Source organism: Rosa rugosa, chromosome 1, assembly GCF_958449725.1.
Source record: "Rosa rugosa chromosome 1, drRosRugo1.1, whole genome shotgun sequence".
In the NCBI taxonomy this organism is placed as follows: Eukaryota; Viridiplantae; Streptophyta; class Magnoliopsida; order Rosales; family Rosaceae; genus Rosa; species Rosa rugosa.
The window spans coordinates 8374983-8394194 of NC_084820.1; the positions used below are offsets into that span (position 1 = coordinate 8374983).

General features: G+C 39.1%; 6 protein-coding genes across 9 annotated transcripts; 3 read left to right on the forward strand and 3 right to left on the reverse strand.

Moving 5' to 3' along the window:
* Nucleotides 1-959: 959 nt before the first annotated feature.
* Nucleotides 960-2063, reverse strand: LOC133737396 (cyclin-A1-1-like). The gene has a single exon (XM_062164976.1). The coding sequence runs from the start codon at nt 2061-2063 to the stop codon at nt 960-962; it is 1104 nt and encodes a 367-aa protein (XP_062020960.1).
* Nucleotides 2064-3898: 1835 nt separating this feature from the next.
* LOC133714572 (E3 ubiquitin-protein ligase RSL1-like) lies at nt 3899-6075 on the reverse strand. Of its 3 annotated transcripts, none has more exons than XM_062140712.1 (3): nt 5922-6075; nt 4835-5811; nt 3899-4149 (listed from the first exon to the last, which is right to left on the reverse strand). In XM_062140712.1, exons 2-3 carry the CDS (start codon nt 5701-5703, stop codon nt 4068-4070), a joined length of 951 nt encoding a protein of 316 aa, XP_061996696.1. In that variant the 5' UTR covers nt 5704-5811; nt 5922-6075; the 3' UTR covers nt 3899-4067. The 3 variants fall into 3 exon arrangements, with proteins under 3 accessions (XP_061996696.1, XP_061996708.1, XP_061996702.1); XM_062140724.1 differs by having other exon boundaries at nt 4835-5736; nt 5922-6065; XM_062140718.1 differs by having other exon boundaries at nt 4835-5807; nt 5922-6064.
* Nucleotides 6076-6083: 8 nt separating this feature from the next.
* LOC133714565 (GDSL esterase/lipase 5-like) lies at nt 6084-8556 on the reverse strand. Its single transcript, XM_062140702.1, has 5 exons — nt 8151-8556; nt 7934-8052; nt 7385-7615; nt 7023-7287; nt 6084-6638 (listed from the first exon to the last, which is right to left on the reverse strand). The coding sequence occupies exons 1-5, from the start codon at nt 8413-8415 to the stop codon at nt 6340-6342; spliced, it is 1179 nt and encodes a 392-aa protein (XP_061996686.1). The 5' UTR covers nt 8416-8556; the 3' UTR covers nt 6084-6339.
* A 686-nt stretch (nt 8557-9242) lies between these two features.
* LOC133714585 (suppressor of mec-8 and unc-52 protein homolog 2-like) lies at nt 9243-13127 on the forward strand. Of its 2 annotated transcripts, none has more exons than XM_062140735.1 (11): nt 9243-9406; nt 9636-9776; nt 9875-9924; nt 10141-10255; nt 10391-10439; nt 10552-10641; nt 10867-10935; nt 11019-11142; nt 11587-11942; nt 12061-12438; nt 12711-13127. In XM_062140735.1, the coding sequence occupies exons 1-11, from the start codon at nt 9360-9362 to the stop codon at nt 12984-12986; spliced, it is 1695 nt and encodes a 564-aa protein (XP_061996719.1). In that variant the 5' UTR covers nt 9243-9359; the 3' UTR covers nt 12987-13127. The 2 variants fall into 2 exon arrangements, with proteins under 2 accessions (XP_061996719.1, XP_061996716.1); XM_062140732.1 differs by having other exon boundaries at nt 9245-9406; nt 11581-11942.
* A 415-nt stretch (nt 13128-13542) lies between these two features.
* On the forward strand, nt 13543-16450 carry LOC133714595 (uncharacterized). Its single transcript, XM_062140745.1, has 6 exons — nt 13543-13584; nt 13627-13700; nt 13983-14877; nt 15108-15308; nt 15504-15699; nt 16049-16450. Exons 3-6 carry the CDS (start codon nt 13999-14001, stop codon nt 16231-16233), a joined length of 1461 nt encoding a protein of 486 aa, XP_061996729.1. The 5' UTR covers nt 13543-13584; nt 13627-13700; nt 13983-13998; the 3' UTR covers nt 16234-16450.
* A 508-nt stretch (nt 16451-16958) lies between these two features.
* Nucleotides 16959-18080, forward strand: LOC133737471 (uncharacterized). The gene has a single exon (XM_062165033.1). The coding sequence runs from the start codon at nt 16959-16961 to the stop codon at nt 18078-18080; it is 1122 nt and encodes a 373-aa protein (XP_062021017.1).
* Nucleotides 18081-19212: the final 1132 nt, after the last annotated feature.

Here is a 19212-nt window from a genome sequence, read left to right on the forward strand (position 1 = left end):
GATAAGAAATATGTATGGGAGAGATCAGAAGTGATGAAAGGAAAAGAAAAAAAAGACACAATCCAACGTGTATTGGGGAAGAAGAAGAAGAATAAGAGTTGGAAGGTGTTAATTTTTCATTGAGAGTAATTATGATATTTTATCGCTTTATATGGTCAGTTTTCAACTATTTCAGAAAATAAGGTTATAATTCAATTTGAAGACTCAGAAGAGGAAGAGGTTGTTATTCAAAATTTCGCTTAATTATTTGTAACATCAAGACAAGGCTGTAATGAGTTGCGTGGCCAGTTAGTTTAATCACGAGGCCAATATTGTTGCTTTACTTGTTTAGTCAAACTACGCTAATGACACTGTCAGACGCCCCAAGTACGTCCGTGAACCTTTCGTTGCTCTGTCAGCTAGTAATTTTTATTTTTAGTTTTTATCTTACATGGTGAGATGTTATGATGAGTTTTATTTTCATAATCGTCTGCAAGTAGTTATATAGTAATTTTTTTTTATTCATTTGCTTCTTAAATTATAGAAATTAGAAGGAGTGCAAATGTATGCCAATCATTGAGAGATCGAAGACGGAAGCTTGTAGAGTGCAAGGTTGTCTAATAGATTGCTCCTATATCCAAATTTGTGTTCATCGACTTAAACATCAGTAACATCATTCATCATCCAAAAGAAAAGGTAACATTACAAAATGCAGATATTGGGGTGTTACGTACATTACATCAAAGATAATCCAAAGAAAGAAAATTAGCATGAACTTTACTGTGACAGGAAAATATTGAATCCATTTACAAGCTAAATTAACCCTATTGGAGTAGGAGTACAGTCAGTGGCGGATCCTTATAGGGGCGGGTGAGGGCCATGGCCCCCCCAATGTTTTCAAATTTCCTTAACCAGCCGTGTATAACACCAATAAAGTCAACAATTTTGTATATATATGGCCCCCCCATTGCCCCAATTTACTAAACTATTAATTTTTGGCCCCTCCAAGATTGGGCTCCAAGTTCCGCCACTGAGTACAGTGCGCTTGCTATGCTTGGTACGTACTCTTCAGGGATTGTAGCTGGGCACTGCTTCTCGGCAACACACTTGTACTCATGTTGACTATATTTCTCCCTGATAGCAGGTAAAGAGTTATTGCAACATAGGCGATGGAGATCCTTGACGCAGTTGCGCAAATCCGAAGGCTGGTAAAGCGTGTAGTGCTGCAAGGTAGCATTCCATGGCCTCTTTGAAGGTAGCATTATGTAATTGGCCAGGAAAATTGCAGAAGCAGCTATAAGTGATGAGGCATAACAAAGCATGCTGTAATCGAGAAGAGATAGTTCTGCAAGGTAGTTCGCTAAGCACTCCAAATGCAATGATGGAAGCTCATTGGCCCCTTGAGCAGCTCGAACAAATCGGCTTAAGAAACATTTAGTTGTTACGGTTGTCATTTCGTACTTCAAGTAACTCAACACAGAAGATTCCATTTCCAAGACCTCTTCCACCAAATAAATGTTATTAGTAAGGTCACAGAACTTTTCAACCGAGGGTGTACACATAAATTCATATTTTGATGCAAGCATCAAGCAGGCAACACCAAGTAACTTTAACCGTTCTCTATTGATAGGAATCCCCGAAAGATATCGATCTATGTAGTTCACAGCCAAATACAATGTCTCAGGTACAAAGCTGTAGCCTTCGGCTACCTCCACAAGCCAATCGACTAGTAATGCACGCATGCTTGGATTAATGTCTTTCTGAATTTTGTCCATATAATCAGTGGAAGGCCTTTTCTTGACCTCGGATGCTCGCAAGTGGTTGTAAATGTCACAAGCAAAGGTTGTACAAAGCTGCTGATCCATGAAGCTGTTATCAATATCAGCAATACCACCATCTGCTTCCCAGTCCACAAGTAGTTCTCTATTGCAGACAATGGCTGTTGTTTCATGCAAAATCGCTTCAGAGTACTTGTCTTCGGAACCAGTAGTAGTGCTGTTGCTAGACAAGTACTGCAGCAACATGGCTTTGGAGTAATTGTTTAAAGGAAGCTTATGAGTTTCTTCACTATAGTACGTTGACATCTTATAGGAAAATTAAGATGATAGCAACTTAGTTATTCCATATCTATATACAAACTACTCCTACTGAGAATAGAAAATACAACTCGTCAAGGAAAAAATACTTATTCCTCTTGAGAATAGAAAATAGGTTAATTCTCCTCGTACTATAAAGTATAAATGACTTGTCTATTTCCTAATCTCAGGAGGAGTTCAGATAAAAAAAAAAAAAAATAGAAATTCTCCTGCAGGAAGGCAGGAACAGTCTGCGTTAATATATTGTTTAAGGATCCATTGTTTAATTAGTAAGTTGCTTCTTTTTGGTTTTCTATTATCAGGAGGACTTTCCTTCATTAGTTACTTCCTATTCACAAGAGGAGGGCTTTTCCTTCATAACTTATTTCCCATCTCATAACAGGATGAGTATTTTTCCTTCGTATCTTATTTCCTATTCTCAGGAGGAGTACTAAATATACCACTATAAATAACTTAGCCATAAGTTGACATACTTGAAATCTGTCCTGCTCTCGATTCGATCTACATTCTCTTTTATCTTGTCCTACCATCTTATTTTCTTATAAATCATTCCTTTCTTGAATCCCCTACCAATCTGCTAATATTATTATCTTCCCAGTCATGAAGATGTTCACAATGAAGTGTACTTCACAGTTCTTACCACCCTGTAGCTTTTCATCTTCATCGAATAAGAAAATCAAAGGGGCTTTGCAACAGTACTTCAAGGCTTGTCGACCCATCAGAAAGCCAAAGGATCTCTCAAGAGCTGATGATAATGAAGAAACTCATACGCTCCCTAGAAACAAGTACTCTGAATCGATTTTGCAGCACTTAAATAAGGCTTGTCTAGCCATCAGAAGGCAAATAACCCTTGCAAGATCTCATGAGTTTCCTGGGATTAAGTGCTCCAAGGTGATTCTAGGACACTTAGAGGGTTGTGTAGCCATAAAAAAACCAATTACAATTGGTGGGGATGAAGAAACTCATGAGTTCCCTGAAAACAAGCCCTTTAGCAACAGCACTACTACTCGTTCCGAAGAGAAGTACTCTAAAGCGATTTTGCAGCACTTAAACAAGGCTTGTTGTCGAGCCATAAAAAAGCCAATAAATCTCACAAGATCTCTTGAGCTTCCTGGGATTAAGTGCTCCAAGGCGATTTACAACAGTTGGAGGGTTGTGTACCCATCAAAAAGCCAACAACAGATGGTAATGAGGAAGAAACCCATGAGTTTTCTGAAAAGAAGCCATCTAGCTAGCAATAACAGTACTACTTGCTTGATCAATGTGATGAAGATGATGACTATGAAGCTGAAGACGAAGAAGGAGAGGATGGAGATAAACATGATGAACCATCTGGTACGTACATTGTAGTGTTAAATAAAACCTTGAACAACAACAGCCTATGATACTAATTACTCTGTAGTCTGTACTGCTTTCTGCTGTTTTTAGTACTGTACGTTACTCTAGAAATTAAATCTATTTTGTTTTTGGATAAATGATGTTCTAAACCAACACAAAGCCCGGATCAATCCGAGAAATTTGTTAAAGAATTTAAATCTTGAAAGTTTTGATACTTTAGTCTTCTCTCATGAGTTGATGAGACACTTCCAGCTTTAAGTGTCATCAGTCACAAGATAAATTGTTGTATTGAGTAGTTGTTGCCAAAATAAGAAGATAGAAACGAAGATAGAGATCAGGCAAAGTTATACAAGGATGTTCTCTTAGTTACCTCTTCATAAACCAAAAATTTATGGTCCCCTAATTCACATGCATATCATCACCGTGAGAGCCCATCATATGGAACATCATGCATCATAAAACCGAAAAATGAAGGTACAGAGGTGGAAGTGTTGAACTTGATCTGATGATATGTTATTATGTTAAAATGAGAAGTATGAAAAGTTTTCTATACTTTCTCATATGTTAATCATAAAAGGAAAGCAAATTATAAAATCTTAAAGCTTATAAAATTTCCTAAAGTAAGCTTTTAAGCGACATAACATATTTCAAATGTCAAGCCTCACAGCTGGGACAAAAGTGGCCATGATTCTTGCTTAAAATTCTCCCACATCTGTAGCAGAATGCTGTTCTGCACCTGCAATTAATCAACCCAAAAATAAACAGGAATTTACTCAAATACATAGAAGTTAAGCACAGATCAAACCAATGTAACTCAAGACAATCGCCCGGAAAATTTGCACCCCGAATAAGGATTCATCTAACAAAACCAGTTCAAACACGACTACTGTTGAGTCAAGAACAATAGAGTGTGAGCATATCTAAGGGGCCCTAAAAGTCTAAAACAAAAATAGAAAGCCTTTCCTATGCAGTAACAGGGACATGATAAAGTAAACTGCTCTGTTTCCTCTGCACTAACGCAGATTTCCTCATCTCTGTACAATTTTTAAAGAAAGCGATCAAAATACTCGAAACTAGTTAAGTTGCAAGAATGTGAAAGAGTTTAAGACCACAGTTGTGAACTAATATACTTAACGTGTCAATTACAAATTGACTCTAAAATGAAAAATGGATTTAACCTCTCACATAGTTTTGGTGTCATGGTCTTAAAGTGTTTCCCAATCAAATACTAATTCACTATCAATGAGAATTGGAAAAGTAGAACCAATTCTGAAAAATGAACAATGTTATTAACAACAGAGCAATCTTTACGATGAAATACAACAGCAAAAACAATACACATGAATGAATTGGATAATGCCTTCAAGAACATGGATGATGATCAGCTAACAATGATAAGGGTAGTGTTAGATAACACTGACCTACACTTCATGAACTTGCAACCCTCCGATCGTTCGACATAGAACCTACACTTGGGGCATCTTCTCCACTTTTTATCCTTGGCAAGCTGTATCAACATGAAGTCTTCTTTCCTCCTCTCATCCTTATTCAGCTCCTGAAACTCCTCACAATCGATATCCGCGTGCCACGGAACCCTACACCGAGCACAGAACAACCTCCAGCAGTGTGGGCACTCCGATTCCCTCACAAGATCAACCTCTTCAATCCCATCCTCAATCAACATTGCCGAGCAATCCTTAAATGGGCAGTAGAAGATCCTGCAATAGTCATCTGAATCCGCAAACACAGCCTCACACAAGGCCTTCCCCCACAGGAGAAACAACTCCGGTGGGAGAATCGAAAGACAGTGCTCTGGCTCCAGGGATCCCCTGCAGTCAGGAACAGGGCACCCAATGGTGGTGACATTGTCCTGAAGCTTGGAGGACACGTAACTGACCACACAGTCGGAACAGTAAGCATGGCTACAGTTTTTGATCCCAAATGAATCAAGAACAGACTTGGGCTCGACGCAGATTTCGCAAACAAAAGAACCAACTTCAGCACTAGCATTATTACTGCTGGAGGGTTTGGATTTACAAACCCTAATTTCATCCAAAGTTTTGAGCCTTTTGGGTGCCCTAGAAACCCTAATTTCTCCATCCCCAACTTGGTTTGCTTCACAAGCACAGTGATTTCGTCGCCAGCGAGGATCGTCGCCGATTATCACAGCTTCTTGTGGGGTGTCAATATAGGGAACATGGGTGGGAATAGTGTCCTCCTCTTTGGGTTCGATCAAATTAGGGTTGAGGATGGTTTCTATAGGAGATTGACACTCTTCTCTCTTCACCATCCTTTCTTAGTCGGTAGGTCTTCTCAGTTTCTTCTGCGATGGACCATCTAGCTCCTTGTAGCTTAATCAACACACTACCTCTTGATTGGTTCCTCTTTTAGACACTACCTAAAAGAGACCCCCAGAAAAAAAAAAAAAAAAAAAAAAAAGACCAAAAAGGTCAAAAAGACATGAAATCTTTCAGAAATTGATTGGCATATGTAATCGAGATTACTTACCCAGTTAACGGGGAGAAATTGGACAGTGTTGAACTGTTGAAGCTTAGATTCTGCTTGCTTGAATCTACAAAATTGGGAAAGTAGTAGCTTTTTAAAGGGGGGCTTTCACTAGGTAGAAGGCTAAGTTTTGGTTTTAAGAAAAAGTAGCAACAAAACAAAACCTTCTTTTTAAATTAGAACAGGGCCTTTATTATTGGAGTAGCTAGCAATCCCTTTCATTGCACAGTTCCGATATGGGAGAATAAGACCTCTTCATGAGAGTCTCTATTTTGTGTTTCCAATGTGCATAAATTCTCTAATGATCACATCACATACAGATTTGAACTCAGGTGATCGAACAAATTTTAACTCGAAATTGTATCTGATGACCACAGTTCTATCCCTTGCATATAGAAATCATGATGCATGTCCTGCTATCTTAGAAGGACTGAAACTGATCTTCTTCTGGTTTATCAACTATGCTGCCGATGGTGAGCTTCTCCTTCTCAAAGAAGAGACCTTCTAGGTTGTATGGCCCGACAGAAGAAGGCGGTCCATTCCAGAGAGCCTTTGCAAGTTGCTCATGGATCCTCTCTGTTGGATGGAAAGAGTCCCACCATATATAATCATCAGCATTGCTACATAACTGGTAATCTTTATCCTCCTTTGTGCCTCCACAGGTGAACGAACCTCCATATGGTCCGCTTCCGCAACAAGCATTGATTCCATCCTTGAAACCTTTACACATTCAAAGATTATATTGATGATCACTTGTCTGTAAATGTTATGATCAGGTAGACTTTCCCATATACTTCTCAAAAGGAAAAAGAAAAAAAAAAGTAGACTTTCCCATAAGCATATAATCAATGAACTGCTAAGTTCCATATAATTTTCTCGATGCTACACAACCCAACTTGCGCCCTTGTAGCTCTAATGATCAAGACTTGAGATCATGCACTCATGTAACATTTGTTTCCCCAAGACGGAGTTTGGGGAAGAAAGAAATGTTGCAAAAAGTATCATTTTCTTCTTCGAATTCAAATAGTTAATAACCATTGTGTTTTTCAATGCATTGTTGCAAATTAAGTTTGGTAAAGATGAAGTAAGATAAAGGTTATGTACCATATTTGTAAGGATGATCTATTCTTTCCTGGAACCAGTCATAGAAATTGGAGGTGCAGTACTTGAACTCTTTGAGAACATATCCAAGGTTTGCGAGCACAGTATTAAGCGCATCATTATGAGCTAGTGCAAGGGCAGAAGCTCCTTCGAAACAGCCCCTTCCTCCTTTCGTGGCTCTGAGGTTCACAGCTCTAAAGGCAGGCAAGCAACCAAGCGGAATCAATCTTAGAAAACCAAATTTTCTACCTCCTTTCTCATACAGCACCTGCATGCATAAAAAGACATTTTCCCAAAAATCAATAAGCCCTGTTTTGGAGGAGATCATGTTCAATGACTACCAGTAGTAAATAATCGAGGCTTACCTGGATTGCCTGCGTCAAGTTTCCGATGACCATCCCCACATATTGTTCAGGGTTATATTGTTCCTGCATTTTTGGATTATCTAAGTAACCGCCCATATAGTCATTGCTTCCAATACTAATGAAATACACTGCCTCTGATATCACTTCCTTTGCTTTCTCTTCTCCCAATTTTTTTGTCAACCGTTTTTGCACCTCTTCAAAGTATCTCAATTGTGTCGGAAGATCAATCGCCTGAAAACCACAAAAGTGATCAAAACATTTAACACAAGCAGGGGACGAAGTTTCCTTCATGGAAGCAGAAAACTATAACACGCTGCCTCTTTTAAACATTTCATCAAACACATCGGTGGGGTGGTAGAACCACTTGCTCCTATGTTTATTGTCATCATGTTATAGTACTAGCAAACAGTCCATCTAGATTCAAGGATCGAGATACAAAATTCTATCTAATCATAATTAAATGATTCAGATTGACAATCAAACAGAGTCAGTACGTATATTATCTTAGTAAAAAGATTTCGATCATCAAATAAGACTCCACTAGCTTACGGATCCTTGATTGGTTTCCGGAAGAACACCAGCTCCACCCGATGCAAAGTTGACTCCATTTGTGTAGTCAGCAGATGGTCCCAAAAATGGAGGGATTATTGGCAGCTTTGCATACTCCGCTGCAAAAAAGTAACATGAACAATAATACACGTCAAAATCACATAGGTGACAACAAAGTACTACACGGATCCCCAATTACCATTGCCCCTTCACTCACCCATGTAGTCTACAATGACACGACCATCGGAGAAGCGTCCGGTGGGGTGGTCAAAGAAACCATTCTGGCCGTAGGGCTTGTAATGTGCTTGGTTTTCCGGGACGGTGGTGATGTAGTTGTTGTTGCCAGTATCCACAGTCGAGTCCCCGAAAATGAACAAGGCAACACTAGTAGCAGCAAATGCTCCATGGCAGCTACTCATCATCATCATCATCACACAGATTATGATTAGCTGACCCGAGAGAGAAATCTGCAGGCTAGCCATTTTAGGATCAAAATGAAGTTCGCTTCAGGGTCTGGTTTTATTATCTAGCTACTTCACATAGAATTTGTAGAGTAAATTAGCTAGTGTTGATCGAGCAGTACGTAGATACCAAAGTCTTCGATCAATTTCCTTTTTCTTATTAACCTCGTAATTGTCGGCCTAGCACTGTTTAAATCGTCTGTTAGCGTGTCACCATTATTCATTCATTTATTATATATTTATGGTTCAAGGTTAGCAGTTGGAATAATCAGTTCCTCTTTGATTGCTAAAGATAATGATGTTTGACTCTTTCTTTCCCGTTAACTATTAAAGATCATAAATCCATGACATAGACAACCAAATTATGTGGCAATTAATGCTAACGTACGTAGTTTGATGCGAACGGATGCAAAAGTTTAGTTGGATAATAATGTTGTGTACCATTTTATGCTCAATGGATAAATGAAGGGAGTTGCGACTAGATATTATAAGTTGTGATATATTTTGGTGGAACACAAATCAAAATTATGATCACTTTCATGTGACTCATACATAATATATATTAAACTTCAAAAATAAAATAAATGCTGTAAAATTTATTAAATCAAATGTAATAGACTTTTTAATTCCTGTAACTGAATTATTTCTTATCAGAGATAGATGACAGTGATGGCGGGAGTTGAATTTTTTATTAGTTTTTTGTTATCATTGTTATTAAAACGTTGAGGGGTATTTATCACACAATATAAACAAAGCAAGAAATAAAATGAAAAATCTAAAGAAAAAAAAATAAAATCAGAAAATAGAAAAGCATCAAAGCGGTGCGTTTTAAGGGAGGTACATAAACAGAACAAAATCCTCCTTCATCTTCTTCCACATCGATTCAGAAAGTTTGCTACTTCAGCAAACCCTAACTTCCCAAATCTCCATCCCCAAATTTCAATTCGAAATTTCTAATTGCACCAATGAAGTCCTCAAAGAAACACTACAAGGATAAAGTCGTTCGCCGCAAGTAAGTTAAAATCTTCAATAATTCATAATTACACACTCTAGCTTTCCTTTCCAATCTTTAGCTTCCAGTAATTTGCAGCATTAGAATCACACTATTCCGTTCCCAAGTTCAAATTTTTATCTCGAAATTGGTAGGGGTTTTGCATAATGAAGCTGATTTGCTAGAATTTGGGGTAAATTATCAAGTTCGGGAATGCGGGTTGTGTGTCTGATGTTGTGTTTATATGCAGAGAGGAGAAAGCAGAGCAACCGGAGTTGCCGAAATACAGAGACAGAGCTAAGGAGAGGAGAGATGATCAGAACCCTGATTACGAGGCCAATGAGTTGGGTTCTTTTCATGCCGTTGCGCCGCCGGGGAATGTTGATCTCGGGTGAGTGACCTAACTTTCGTGTTCGATTTGTCAATGACTCTGCTGTTTTGTTAGCATTGTTCATATTTGAAATGGGGTGTTTTTTTTTTTTTTTGCAGGGCAGCTGATGTGCACAAGTTGTCAATCGAGAAGAGCAAGTATCTCGGAGGTGTGTTATTTGTAGACTGTTGGTTTTCGATATGTGATGATTGTTTCTGTTTATCTTTCCATTTAACATCTTTCACAGTTTTAGTTCCCATGTATCTTTTATCAAGTTCATTGCAAAGAACAATGCATTTGTCGCTTTAATTATGAACAGCTATTTTGTGTAAATGCTAAAGGGGGTTGTTCTAAAATTATGCTGAACTGGGTTATTGTTCTTCAGGTGATCTGGAACACACGCATTTGGTGAAAGGATTGGATTATGCCTTACTTACCAAAGTAAGAAGTGAGATTGATAAGAAGCCAGATGTTGGAGATGAGGCTGATGCGAAATCTAGGTTAGTGTTGCTTATTCTAAATGTCAAGGCCTTGAGTTAAGATTTTGTTTGTGTTTGCACTTTCTGTAATATAATTTTGCAAAATAATGTAGAAACATTAAATTTTCATTTGCTAATATGTGCTTACAATGACAGAGCATCTAAGGAAGACCAAAAAGTGTCATTTCGAACAGCAACTGCAAAGGTGTGCAACCATTTGTGATATGAGGAGGCATTTTGCTTTCAAATTATAAGCTGTTTGCATTTTTTTAGCTAATATAAGCTATTTGCATTGATGTCTTGTTTCTGTTTTTCAGTCAGTCTATCAATGGATAGTTAAGCCCCAGACTGTTATCAAAACCAACGAGATGTTCCTGCCTGGTAGATTGTCATTTATTTTTAACATGGTAAGAGTCGTAATTTTTTTTTAACCTTTGTAATTTTAGAGCAGTGCAATCTTGTATGTTGGGATCTTTTTGTTATCTACGTAGCATCTATGCAAATTCAACTTTGAGTAGGAGTGCTTCTTAGTCTCTCGCTTGAGAGTACTTAGCTTGCTATTGTGGGATACTCAATGGGCATCATGTCTCCTTTTCTTAACATTTACACCATGTTCTCTTTTTGCATTTCAGGAGGGTGGATACACTCATGACATTCCTACGACCTTGCATAGGAGTAAAGCCGACTGTCCACAGCCTGAGGTAAAATATTCTCAACCTTCTGGTGTGACCTTCCTATCTATGCTGCACTATTTATCTGATTTTGTCTTCTACCTATTGTGCAGGAAATGGCAACTGTCAGTTTTGATGGTGCTGTACTTGAAAAAATTTCTGCAAGTATGTCATATCTTCGTGTTGGATCTTCTGGGAAGGCTGCCAAGAAGAAAAAGAAGGGGAAAGATGCAAAAGGTTATTCCTCATGCTACTTTTGGTTTAAAGTAATTACAAGTCTTCAGCTTATGCAATATTAGGTTCTTGATACAGTTGTCTGTAGACTGGCATTATTCTTATTTTAGTGGAAGCTATGAGAGACGTAAAGTATCCTAAACTTGAGTGTCAATCAACAACAGACTGCCCATTTTTTGTTTAACTCAGATTTTTTAAGATCAAGTAAACTAAAGTTATATCTATATGCTGTATTTGTCTGTTTTGTATCATTTGCTTGATATTTTCTGGAAAAGGTGCCTTTCCAGAATATGCTTTGATGGGTCAAGATGTCAGATTCCATAATACATTTTGAGATTTGACATTATCTGTTTTCGTCATTCATCCTCTGATTTCTGTCTGCCCTCTGTGGTTGCTTATTGTTTAATTCTCTAATCAAGTTCTTTTTTTTACTCCATTTAGTTACAGGAAAGATTTTAGTTGGTAATGGATATGCGGAAGAGGATAAGCCCTCTAAGCCTGATATTGGGGTTGTGAAGAATGAAACTAAAAGAGAGATTTTGCCCCCACCTCCACCTCTTCCCAGGAAAACTCATATAGATTCGCAAGAAAAACAAGGCCCAACTATTGCACGAGCAGATGAGGATGACATTTTTGTAGGTGATGGTGTTGACTATGCTATTCCTGGTAAAGATTTGAGCCAAAGCCCTCTCTCGGAGGACATGGAAGAGTCTCCCAGGACCAAAGAAAAAGTTTCTTATTTTGATGAACCAGCTTATGGTCCTGTCCAACCCTATGGGCTGCCTAATGAATGGCAAGAAACGGTATGTCGATCTAAGACTTTCTCTATTTCAACGATTGTAGTGCACACTGTTTCCAAACTGAAACTTGACTTGCATTTGGTCACTGATGAGCAATTATTTGTTGATTGATTGGATTTAGAATGGATACGATGCGACCACACAACAACCAATGGTTGGCCCCTACCAAGGAGACTGGCAGGAATACCAATATGCTGAGCAAGTGGCTTATCCTGAACAGTACCTCCAGCCAAATATAGAGGGTTACGATGTGCAAGAAGGTCTAATACAAGATCCACGCTTTATGACTCAAGAAGAGAAGGATAGGGGTTTAGGCTCTGTGTTTAAGCGGGATGACCAAAGACTTCAACAATTGAGGGAGAAAGATGCTCGAGAAAAGGATCCCAACTTTATCTCAGAGAGTTATTCTGAATGTTACCCGGGCTATCAAGAATATAATCGTGAGGTTGTTGACAGCGATGATGAGGATGACTTGTCAAAAATGGACATGGGTGGACGAGTAAGTATCTCAAATCTAAATAATGTTTTCACACTACGTATAGGAAACTATGCTTGCTTCTTCTGTAGCTTTATTTGTCTGGCATTCACAATGGAGAAAATTCTTTGGCAGCAATAACAGGACTTAGAGGCACAACAATGTAGTTGTGTTAAGCTGTGTTTGATATGAATAATCCTCACTGTTGTTCAATAATTATCTCTGTCCTACAGAATCATTATAAAGTTTGTTAAATCAGTGCTAATGTAGTCGTTTTTCAAAATATATCTCAACAGGCCAAGGGTCGTCTTCATCGGTGGGACTTCGAGACAGAAGAAGAATGGGCAACATACAATGAACAGAAGGAGGCTATGCCTAAGGCGGCATTCCAGTTTGGTGTGAAGATGCAAGATGGTAGAAAGACACGAAAGCAAAACAAGGACCAGAAGATCAATAATGATCTGAACAGGATCAACAAGATACTTGCTAGAAAGAAGTCAGAGAAGGATGGGGATGATGATGGTGGCCATTACGATGAAGATGTACAGCCTGGCAAGAAACTTAGAGTTTAGAGCTAGGAAGTTAGGGTAACAAATTGTAACATGTATTGGGTAATTTATACAACATTTCAAGCTAAATTTTGAAGGTTCTGTCCATGTTAAGCGTGCAGCTGCATGTTTATAGTTCTGATACAGGTTGTCACCTTGCTCTTCCACTCTCAACTTCTTCAGCTCTACAATGTGATCAACTGTCTCTCGGGGTTGTGCAAGGGGCTTTTGTTTGTAACTTTATTTTAATTCGTCGAAAAGAACATTAAGTTCACAATGTACAACCCCGAGAGTGGATCACAGTCCATGCACACAACCCTTCTCTTCATGAACCCCGAGGGTGTGAACTTCGGCATCCATGGACTGGTGATCCACTTTCAGCAGCCTTTACTTCTTCTGTCCAAACAAAGATCCTTCATTTACATATAGTTTGTTGTGACTGTAGTTTACCTTGTCTTCTCGAGGTTTTACCAAAAAAAAAATTAAAAAAAGAGAAAAAAAAAAAAACTGAGTCCTTAATAAACGACATACCGTTGAATATAAAAGCGACAAAACGTGTGCGGGACCATAGGGACCTTTCGTATATATCAAGAACTCCCTCGTCTTCTTCTTCCTCCTCAATTTCTGAGTGATTTGATCAAAAAAAAAAAAAAAAAAAAAAAAATTCTGAGTGATCGTAAAACCCTAGAACCAATCCCGTTCACGATTTCGTTCAATTAACAGCTCGAATTGATTGAGGTATGTTTCCTATTGCCTATTCCTCTCTTTGGCCTAAATTATCTGTTTTTCGTTTTTCAATTGGGATCAAATTGCCTTAGGAAAATCAGGAACTGAATTCCAATTCATCTGTTCATACCTCGTATATCTCTGTATTGAAGTTTTTAATCGATGAATTCCTTTCTTGTTCAGCAGCATATTATAAAGTTTGAAGTTGCTTTTGTTTCTGCTTTCTTAGGGTTTTTGATTGTGTTAGACTTTTCTGATTAGGAATACCAATTGAAATTTATGAACTTTGTGTAGTGAATTGCAATATTGTATGGCGAGTTTTGAGGGGAGGGTTTCGTTTTCGTCCCTTCCTAAGATAGAGAAAAGCAATACCCAATTCCACTATGCTGATGATGACTTCATCGACGCCGAATGGCCTGTGCACGAAGGCGGAGGCGGTACGACTTACCCATCAGTTTCCAAAGCTGAGAAGCAAGATTATTCGTATCAATTTCCCCCCGAATTCGACAGTTTTGGTGATGACACCGGATATGATTCTAGCCAGGAGCATTGTGGTTCTGGGGAGATGGATGGGCCGCCGGAGGTGAACTTGAAGAATGTGTTGACCGGGATGATTGCCATTGTGACTGGCCGGAACAAAGTTGCTCCCGGTGAAACACCTGAGCAGCAGCAACCCACTTCGAATGTTTCATTTCTCGGCGCAGAAAAGAATGGTGATACTTACTTGCATTCCTCGGTTTACACGCCCAGTGCCCCGCCCCTTTTTGAGCCGGCTGCCTTTAATTATAGTGCATACAAGGAAATTTTGGAGGCTGAACCCCCTGAATGGCTTCCTGACAGTTCGAGTATAGTTTGCATGCAGTGCACTTCTCCTTTCACTGCCTTAACTCGTGGGAGACATCATTGCCGATTCTGTGGGGGGATTTTCTGCAGAACATGTAGTAAAGGAAGGTGCTTGTTGCCTGTCAAGTTTAGGGAGAGGAATCCGCAGAGGGTCTGCGATGCCTGCTATGACAGGTTGGATCCTTTGCAGGGTATTCTTATTAACAGCATTAGCAATGCTGCACAAGCAGCAAAGCATGACGTCATGGATTGGACATGTACAAGAGGATGGTTAAATCTTCCTGTTGGTTTCTCCATGGAACAAGAGATATACAAAGCAACCAACACATTGAGAAGTTACTCCCAGGTACAATTCTGAATTTCATCTCAGCTTACTTGAGTTACTTGTCTTCCCACTCTAACCAGATTATTAGTTTACTGCTGTATGGTATCATAGATGGTAAACTTCCAATGCTTGTAAAGAGCTGGAAAGTTGAGATGTAGCTGATTGCAGTCAATATGCTGAATTTAACTTAATCATATTCCAACTGTTAGTTGCTTGATGATGTCATATGTAATGTTTGGCGGGATGGACAGGTTTCTAGGCTGAATCCGGAGAGGTCCATACCCTTGGCTGTTCTCAAAGGAGCCAAAGGCCTGGCAATCCTAACCGTTGCTAAAGCTGGTGCACTACTTTCTTACAAACTTGGTACTGGTTTGGTGGTTTCTCGAAGGTCAGATGGATCATGGTCTGCTCCATCAGCCATATGTTCTGTTGGCTTAGGATGGGGTGCACAGGTAAATTTGCAATCTGTACTTTGTAATATTCTATATCTTTTATTGGCCTTGATATGATTATTAAATTATTAAAGTCATTAAATGTTTTGGTTAGTATCCTCCTCTGCAGTAGGTAAGGAAATTCTTCATATTTCACCTAAATTTCCTACTTATTTCTATGAGGTGCTAATTTATGCATACTCTTTGTTTTTCCAGATTGGGGGTGAGCTCATGGACTTCATCATTGTCCTTCCTGATATAAAAGCTGTGAAAACCTTTTGTAGTCGCATGCATTTCTCTCTTGGCGCTGGGTGTAGTGCTGCAGCAGGACCTATTGGTAGAGTGCTAGAAGCAGATATGCGTGCTGGAGACAGGGGTTCTGGAATGTGCTATACATACAGTTGTAGCAAAGGTATGATACCCCATTCAGACTCGAAAGGCTTTCTAGCTATAAAGTCTAGGATCATAAATTTCGTACATGGCACATGTATGTCTTCATTTGTGTTGAGTACTAGACCTAAAATAAACATGCTTTACAAGTTATAAGTGGCAAAGCCTGTACCACAGTATTGACATTTTCCATGTCAAATCTCGGGGTCTGGATGCTGTCAAGGCATGCATGAAAACTTGCCAGTTAGCCTTTCATTTCTGACTGCGCAAATCCCCCCTTTTGGACCGATGGTAGATGTGTTTATTACATTTTCAGTGTTATGTCATTTGTTGAAGCTGTCCTCTGATGTTGCATGGTTTGGCTTTGGCAGGTGCATTTGTAGGAGTATCATTAGAAGGAAATGTTGTTGCCACAAGGATGGATACAAATCTTCAATTTTATGGCGACCCTTACCTGACGACTAATGATATACTTCTTGGGACAGTGGAAAGACCAAAGGCCGCGGAGCCCCTGTATGGGGCCCTTCAATCCCTCTACTCCAGTCTACAGTCCTAGATAATTCAGTTGCTTCTGATCGACTACTTGGTCAAGTTTTATGTTTAAAACAGTAAATTGGCTTAAGAATTCCGATCTTCATTTGTTGCCTTTGTCAATTGTATATGAGAAATTTATAGGCATTGGTTTATACGTTTGGTCATTAACGCTTTACCCTCCCCCTATTGTGAGTTCACTTGGAACTGCTCTTGTATATAAGCAAAAAAATTTGTATTTACTTCGGCCTGAGTTCTGTGTTGGCTTTATGCTTGGTGCATTGATGGCACGATTAGCCTTCCTGGTGTAAGTAGAAATCTTCATTAAGGATAGCAGTTGAGGTTTCAAGAGTTTAAAACTTTAAATTGAATTAGGTAGGAGGAATATGGTTTTTTGAGATTAGACATTCACAGGTTAACTCTTAACAACTCCTCACAATCCTTGTTGACTGTGCTAAAATTAAGCAACCTCCCAAGGCTGGAGATGAGATGAGAGGAAAAAGATAAATTTTTGTGCTCATTCACAACACTACTTTTCCTAGGTTTTCATAATCAAGGGCTAATTTTAGTCGAAAACCGAGGGGTAATTTGGTAATTCAAAGCTGTCGAACAATCCTGATTGACCAAGGAAGCTACAAAGATATACATTGCATATCTTCTGCTGATTCTCCATATATCTAATTACCATTGCTTTCAGAGAAGGTTACTGAGTTACTCTGCAATTAGGGTTTTCATGATCTGGCATCAATCATGATGAAGAACTATCACCAGATGAAAAAGGGTGCAGAACGACTCAAGGAAATCGGTGCCGTACTGCGTAGCCTCAATTCCATCTTACGTAAACTCTCACTAAGCAGGAAAATAACCAAGTCTCTGTCGCCGTCTCAGCCTCTGATGTTGGAGAACCAACCCCATCATCATCACACCGTTGATCACGATCACGATCACATGAACCCCCTAATCTTCTCCAATGGACAATCTTCCACTAGTACTAGTTTTGATATTCCCAGTAGTACTTTCATATGTGGTTTGTGTCTTAAGCTTATTCAACTCGAAGACTCATTCGACTTCAAGGGCTGTCCCCATTTTTATTGTACTCCATGCATTGTGAACTTTGTAGTCTCCAAGCTCCAAGACAATGCCGATTGGGCTCTGCAATGCCCTGTGCCAACCTGCACCGGAACACTAGACCCTGACTACTGCCGGCCAATCCTTCCGAGGCAGGTTTTTGATTCGTGGACGAATGCATTGTGTGATCAGATTGAGCAATCTTCTTATGGTGCCGAAAGCAGTAATAGTGGTACTACTTTTACATGTGATTTTTGTGTTGAGGAAAAGCATCTGAGTGACTCGTTGAGTGTCAAAGATTGCAGCCATTTTTACTGCCATCAATGCATCGTCAATTTTGTGGTGTCAAAGCTGGAGGACAATGTGACCTCCATTGTGTGCCCCGAGCCGGGCTGCAGAGGAGTGCTAGACCTGCAGTACTGTCAGCCAATTCTCCCGAAAGATGTTCTTGATTGGTGGGGGAAGGCCTTGTGTGAAAATGTGATTTTGGGGTCGGAGAACAATGACAAGTATTTCTACTGTCCCTTCAAGGATTGCTCGGCACTGCTGGTTGTTGATGATCCGGAGGATGAGCATGACATATACAAGTCTCGGTGTCCTCATTGCAAGAGAGAGGTTTGCTTGAATTGCAAGGTTCCTTGGCATACGGAGTTCAACTGCGACAAGTTTCAGAAATTGAGAGACAAGGGTGAAGATGAGATGGTGAAGGAGCTTGCCAAGAAAAAGAAGTGGAGGAAGTGCCCAAAATGCAACTACTATGTTGAGAAAAAAGAGGGGTGCACTTACATTAAATGCAGGTTATGATCTAAATCCCTAAATTCTCTAGCTTTAATTTCCTTTGTTTAGTTCTCCATTGCTTTGGAAATCGAAATCCCTAATTTTACATATTCTTCATTGATGATCGAAGTTAATCACTACTATTAATTATTAATGATGGATTAAGTTTGAACTGTTGCAGGTGTAGGCATGCTTTCTGTTACAACTGTGGAATAGCAGCTGCCGTTGATGGTACACATACATATCATTGTCCAAGCTGTAAAAAGTAATAGTCTTTGTTTAGGGGTCGATTGTTATGCTATTCGAAAGTGATCGTTTCTTGTTTTTGTGCCAAATGAAAACACTCAAAGAGCGTTAAGCAATTTCGTTTAACTTGGTTTTTGTTTTCAAGAATAACCCAATTTTTTCTCATGAAACCATGTTTTGGCATTAGTACTACAGATTGATGCAGGTGGTTAATTTGATTACAGAATAGAGGCTAGGTAACCTATAGTTGTTATCAATTTCCTTTATGATTCAACACCACAAGAGTACTATTGAACCACTGCAAATGGAACATAGTCACCTTAACTGAGATCGATAAACAACACACACACACACGTGTGTGTGTGTGTGTGTGCAGTAGTCGTCTCAATATAGATCCTAGTTTCCAATCCAGTCTTACATATACTCATCCACCATATACTCATCCACAAAAGTTAGATGCAATTCGCAAACATGCTTTACCTAAAACTCCAGCACAGTTTTTTTTTTTTTTTTTTTTCCGCTTTCGATCAATGCTACCGTCATCCAAAAACTTTACTACAAGTAATGACTAGTGACAGTAGGAAACAATTTACCAGCAACCTAGGGAAATTCTATCATTGATAATATGTACTGTACCTAATTGTTCTAGCACAACTTTAATTCATCTAATCTATTGAAGGTATGTCCATTGCGTTAGTTGTCAAATTCATCATTTATCTATCTTAATGTTTGATCAACTACTGTGATTTGATTTACAATTACCCACATCTTCCTCATATCATATTTTCGGTTGCTACTAGTTTTAGTTGAATCATGTTTGATGTGGTCTACCCACTATAGGTCACACGCACGAGATGGTTTATTGGCTATTATTGCTGACAGATAATTGATAATAGATTAGGAAGCGAGTACC

Coding starts and splice junctions, on each gene's coding strand:
- LOC133714595 (XM_062140745.1), top strand. CDS start 13,999: ATGGCGAGTTTTGAGGGGAGGGTTTCGTTTTCGTCCCTTCCTAAGATA. Junction 14,878..15,107: donor CATTGAGAAGTTACTCCCAG/GTACAATTCTGA, acceptor CGGGATGGACAG/GTTTCTAGGCTGAATCCGGA. Junction 15,309..15,503: donor GCTTAGGATGGGGTGCACAG/GTAAATTTGCAA, acceptor TTGTTTTTCCAG/ATTGGGGGTGAGCTCATGGA.
- LOC133737396 (XM_062164976.1), bottom strand. CDS start 2,063: ATGTCAACGTACTATAGTGAAGAAACTCATAAGCTTCCTTTAAACAAT.
- LOC133714585 (XM_062140732.1), top strand. CDS start 9,360: ATGAAGTCCTCAAAGAAACACTACAAGGATAAAGTCGTTCGCCGCAA. Junction 10,256..10,390: donor GAGGCTGATGCGAAATCTAG/GTTAGTGTTGCT, acceptor TTACAATGACAG/AGCATCTAAGGAAGACCAAA. Junction 11,143..11,580: donor GAAGGGGAAAGATGCAAAAG/GTTATTCCTCAT, acceptor TACTCCATTTAG/TTACAGGAAAGATTTTAGTT.
- LOC133714565 (XM_062140702.1), bottom strand. CDS start 8,415: ATGGCTAGCCTGCAGATTTCTCTCTCGGGTCAGCTAATCATAATCTGT. Junction 8,053..8,150: donor TGTCATTGTAGACTACATGG/GTGAGTGAAGGG, acceptor ACTTTTTTGCAG/CGGAGTATGCAAAGCTGCCA. Junction 7,616..7,933: donor CGGAAACCAATCAAGGATCC/GTAAGCTAGTGG, acceptor TGTGGTTTTCAG/GCGATTGATCTTCCGACACA.
- LOC133714572 (XM_062140712.1), bottom strand. CDS start 5,703: ATGGTGAAGAGAGAAGAGTGTCAATCTCCTATAGAAACCATCCTCAAC. Junction 4,150..4,834: donor TGCAAGTTCATGAAGTGTAG/GTCAGTGTTATC, acceptor GATTAATTGCAG/GTGCAGAACAGCATTCTGCT.
- LOC133737471 (XM_062165033.1), top strand. CDS start 16,959: ATGATGAAGAACTATCACCAGATGAAAAAGGGTGCAGAACGACTCAAG.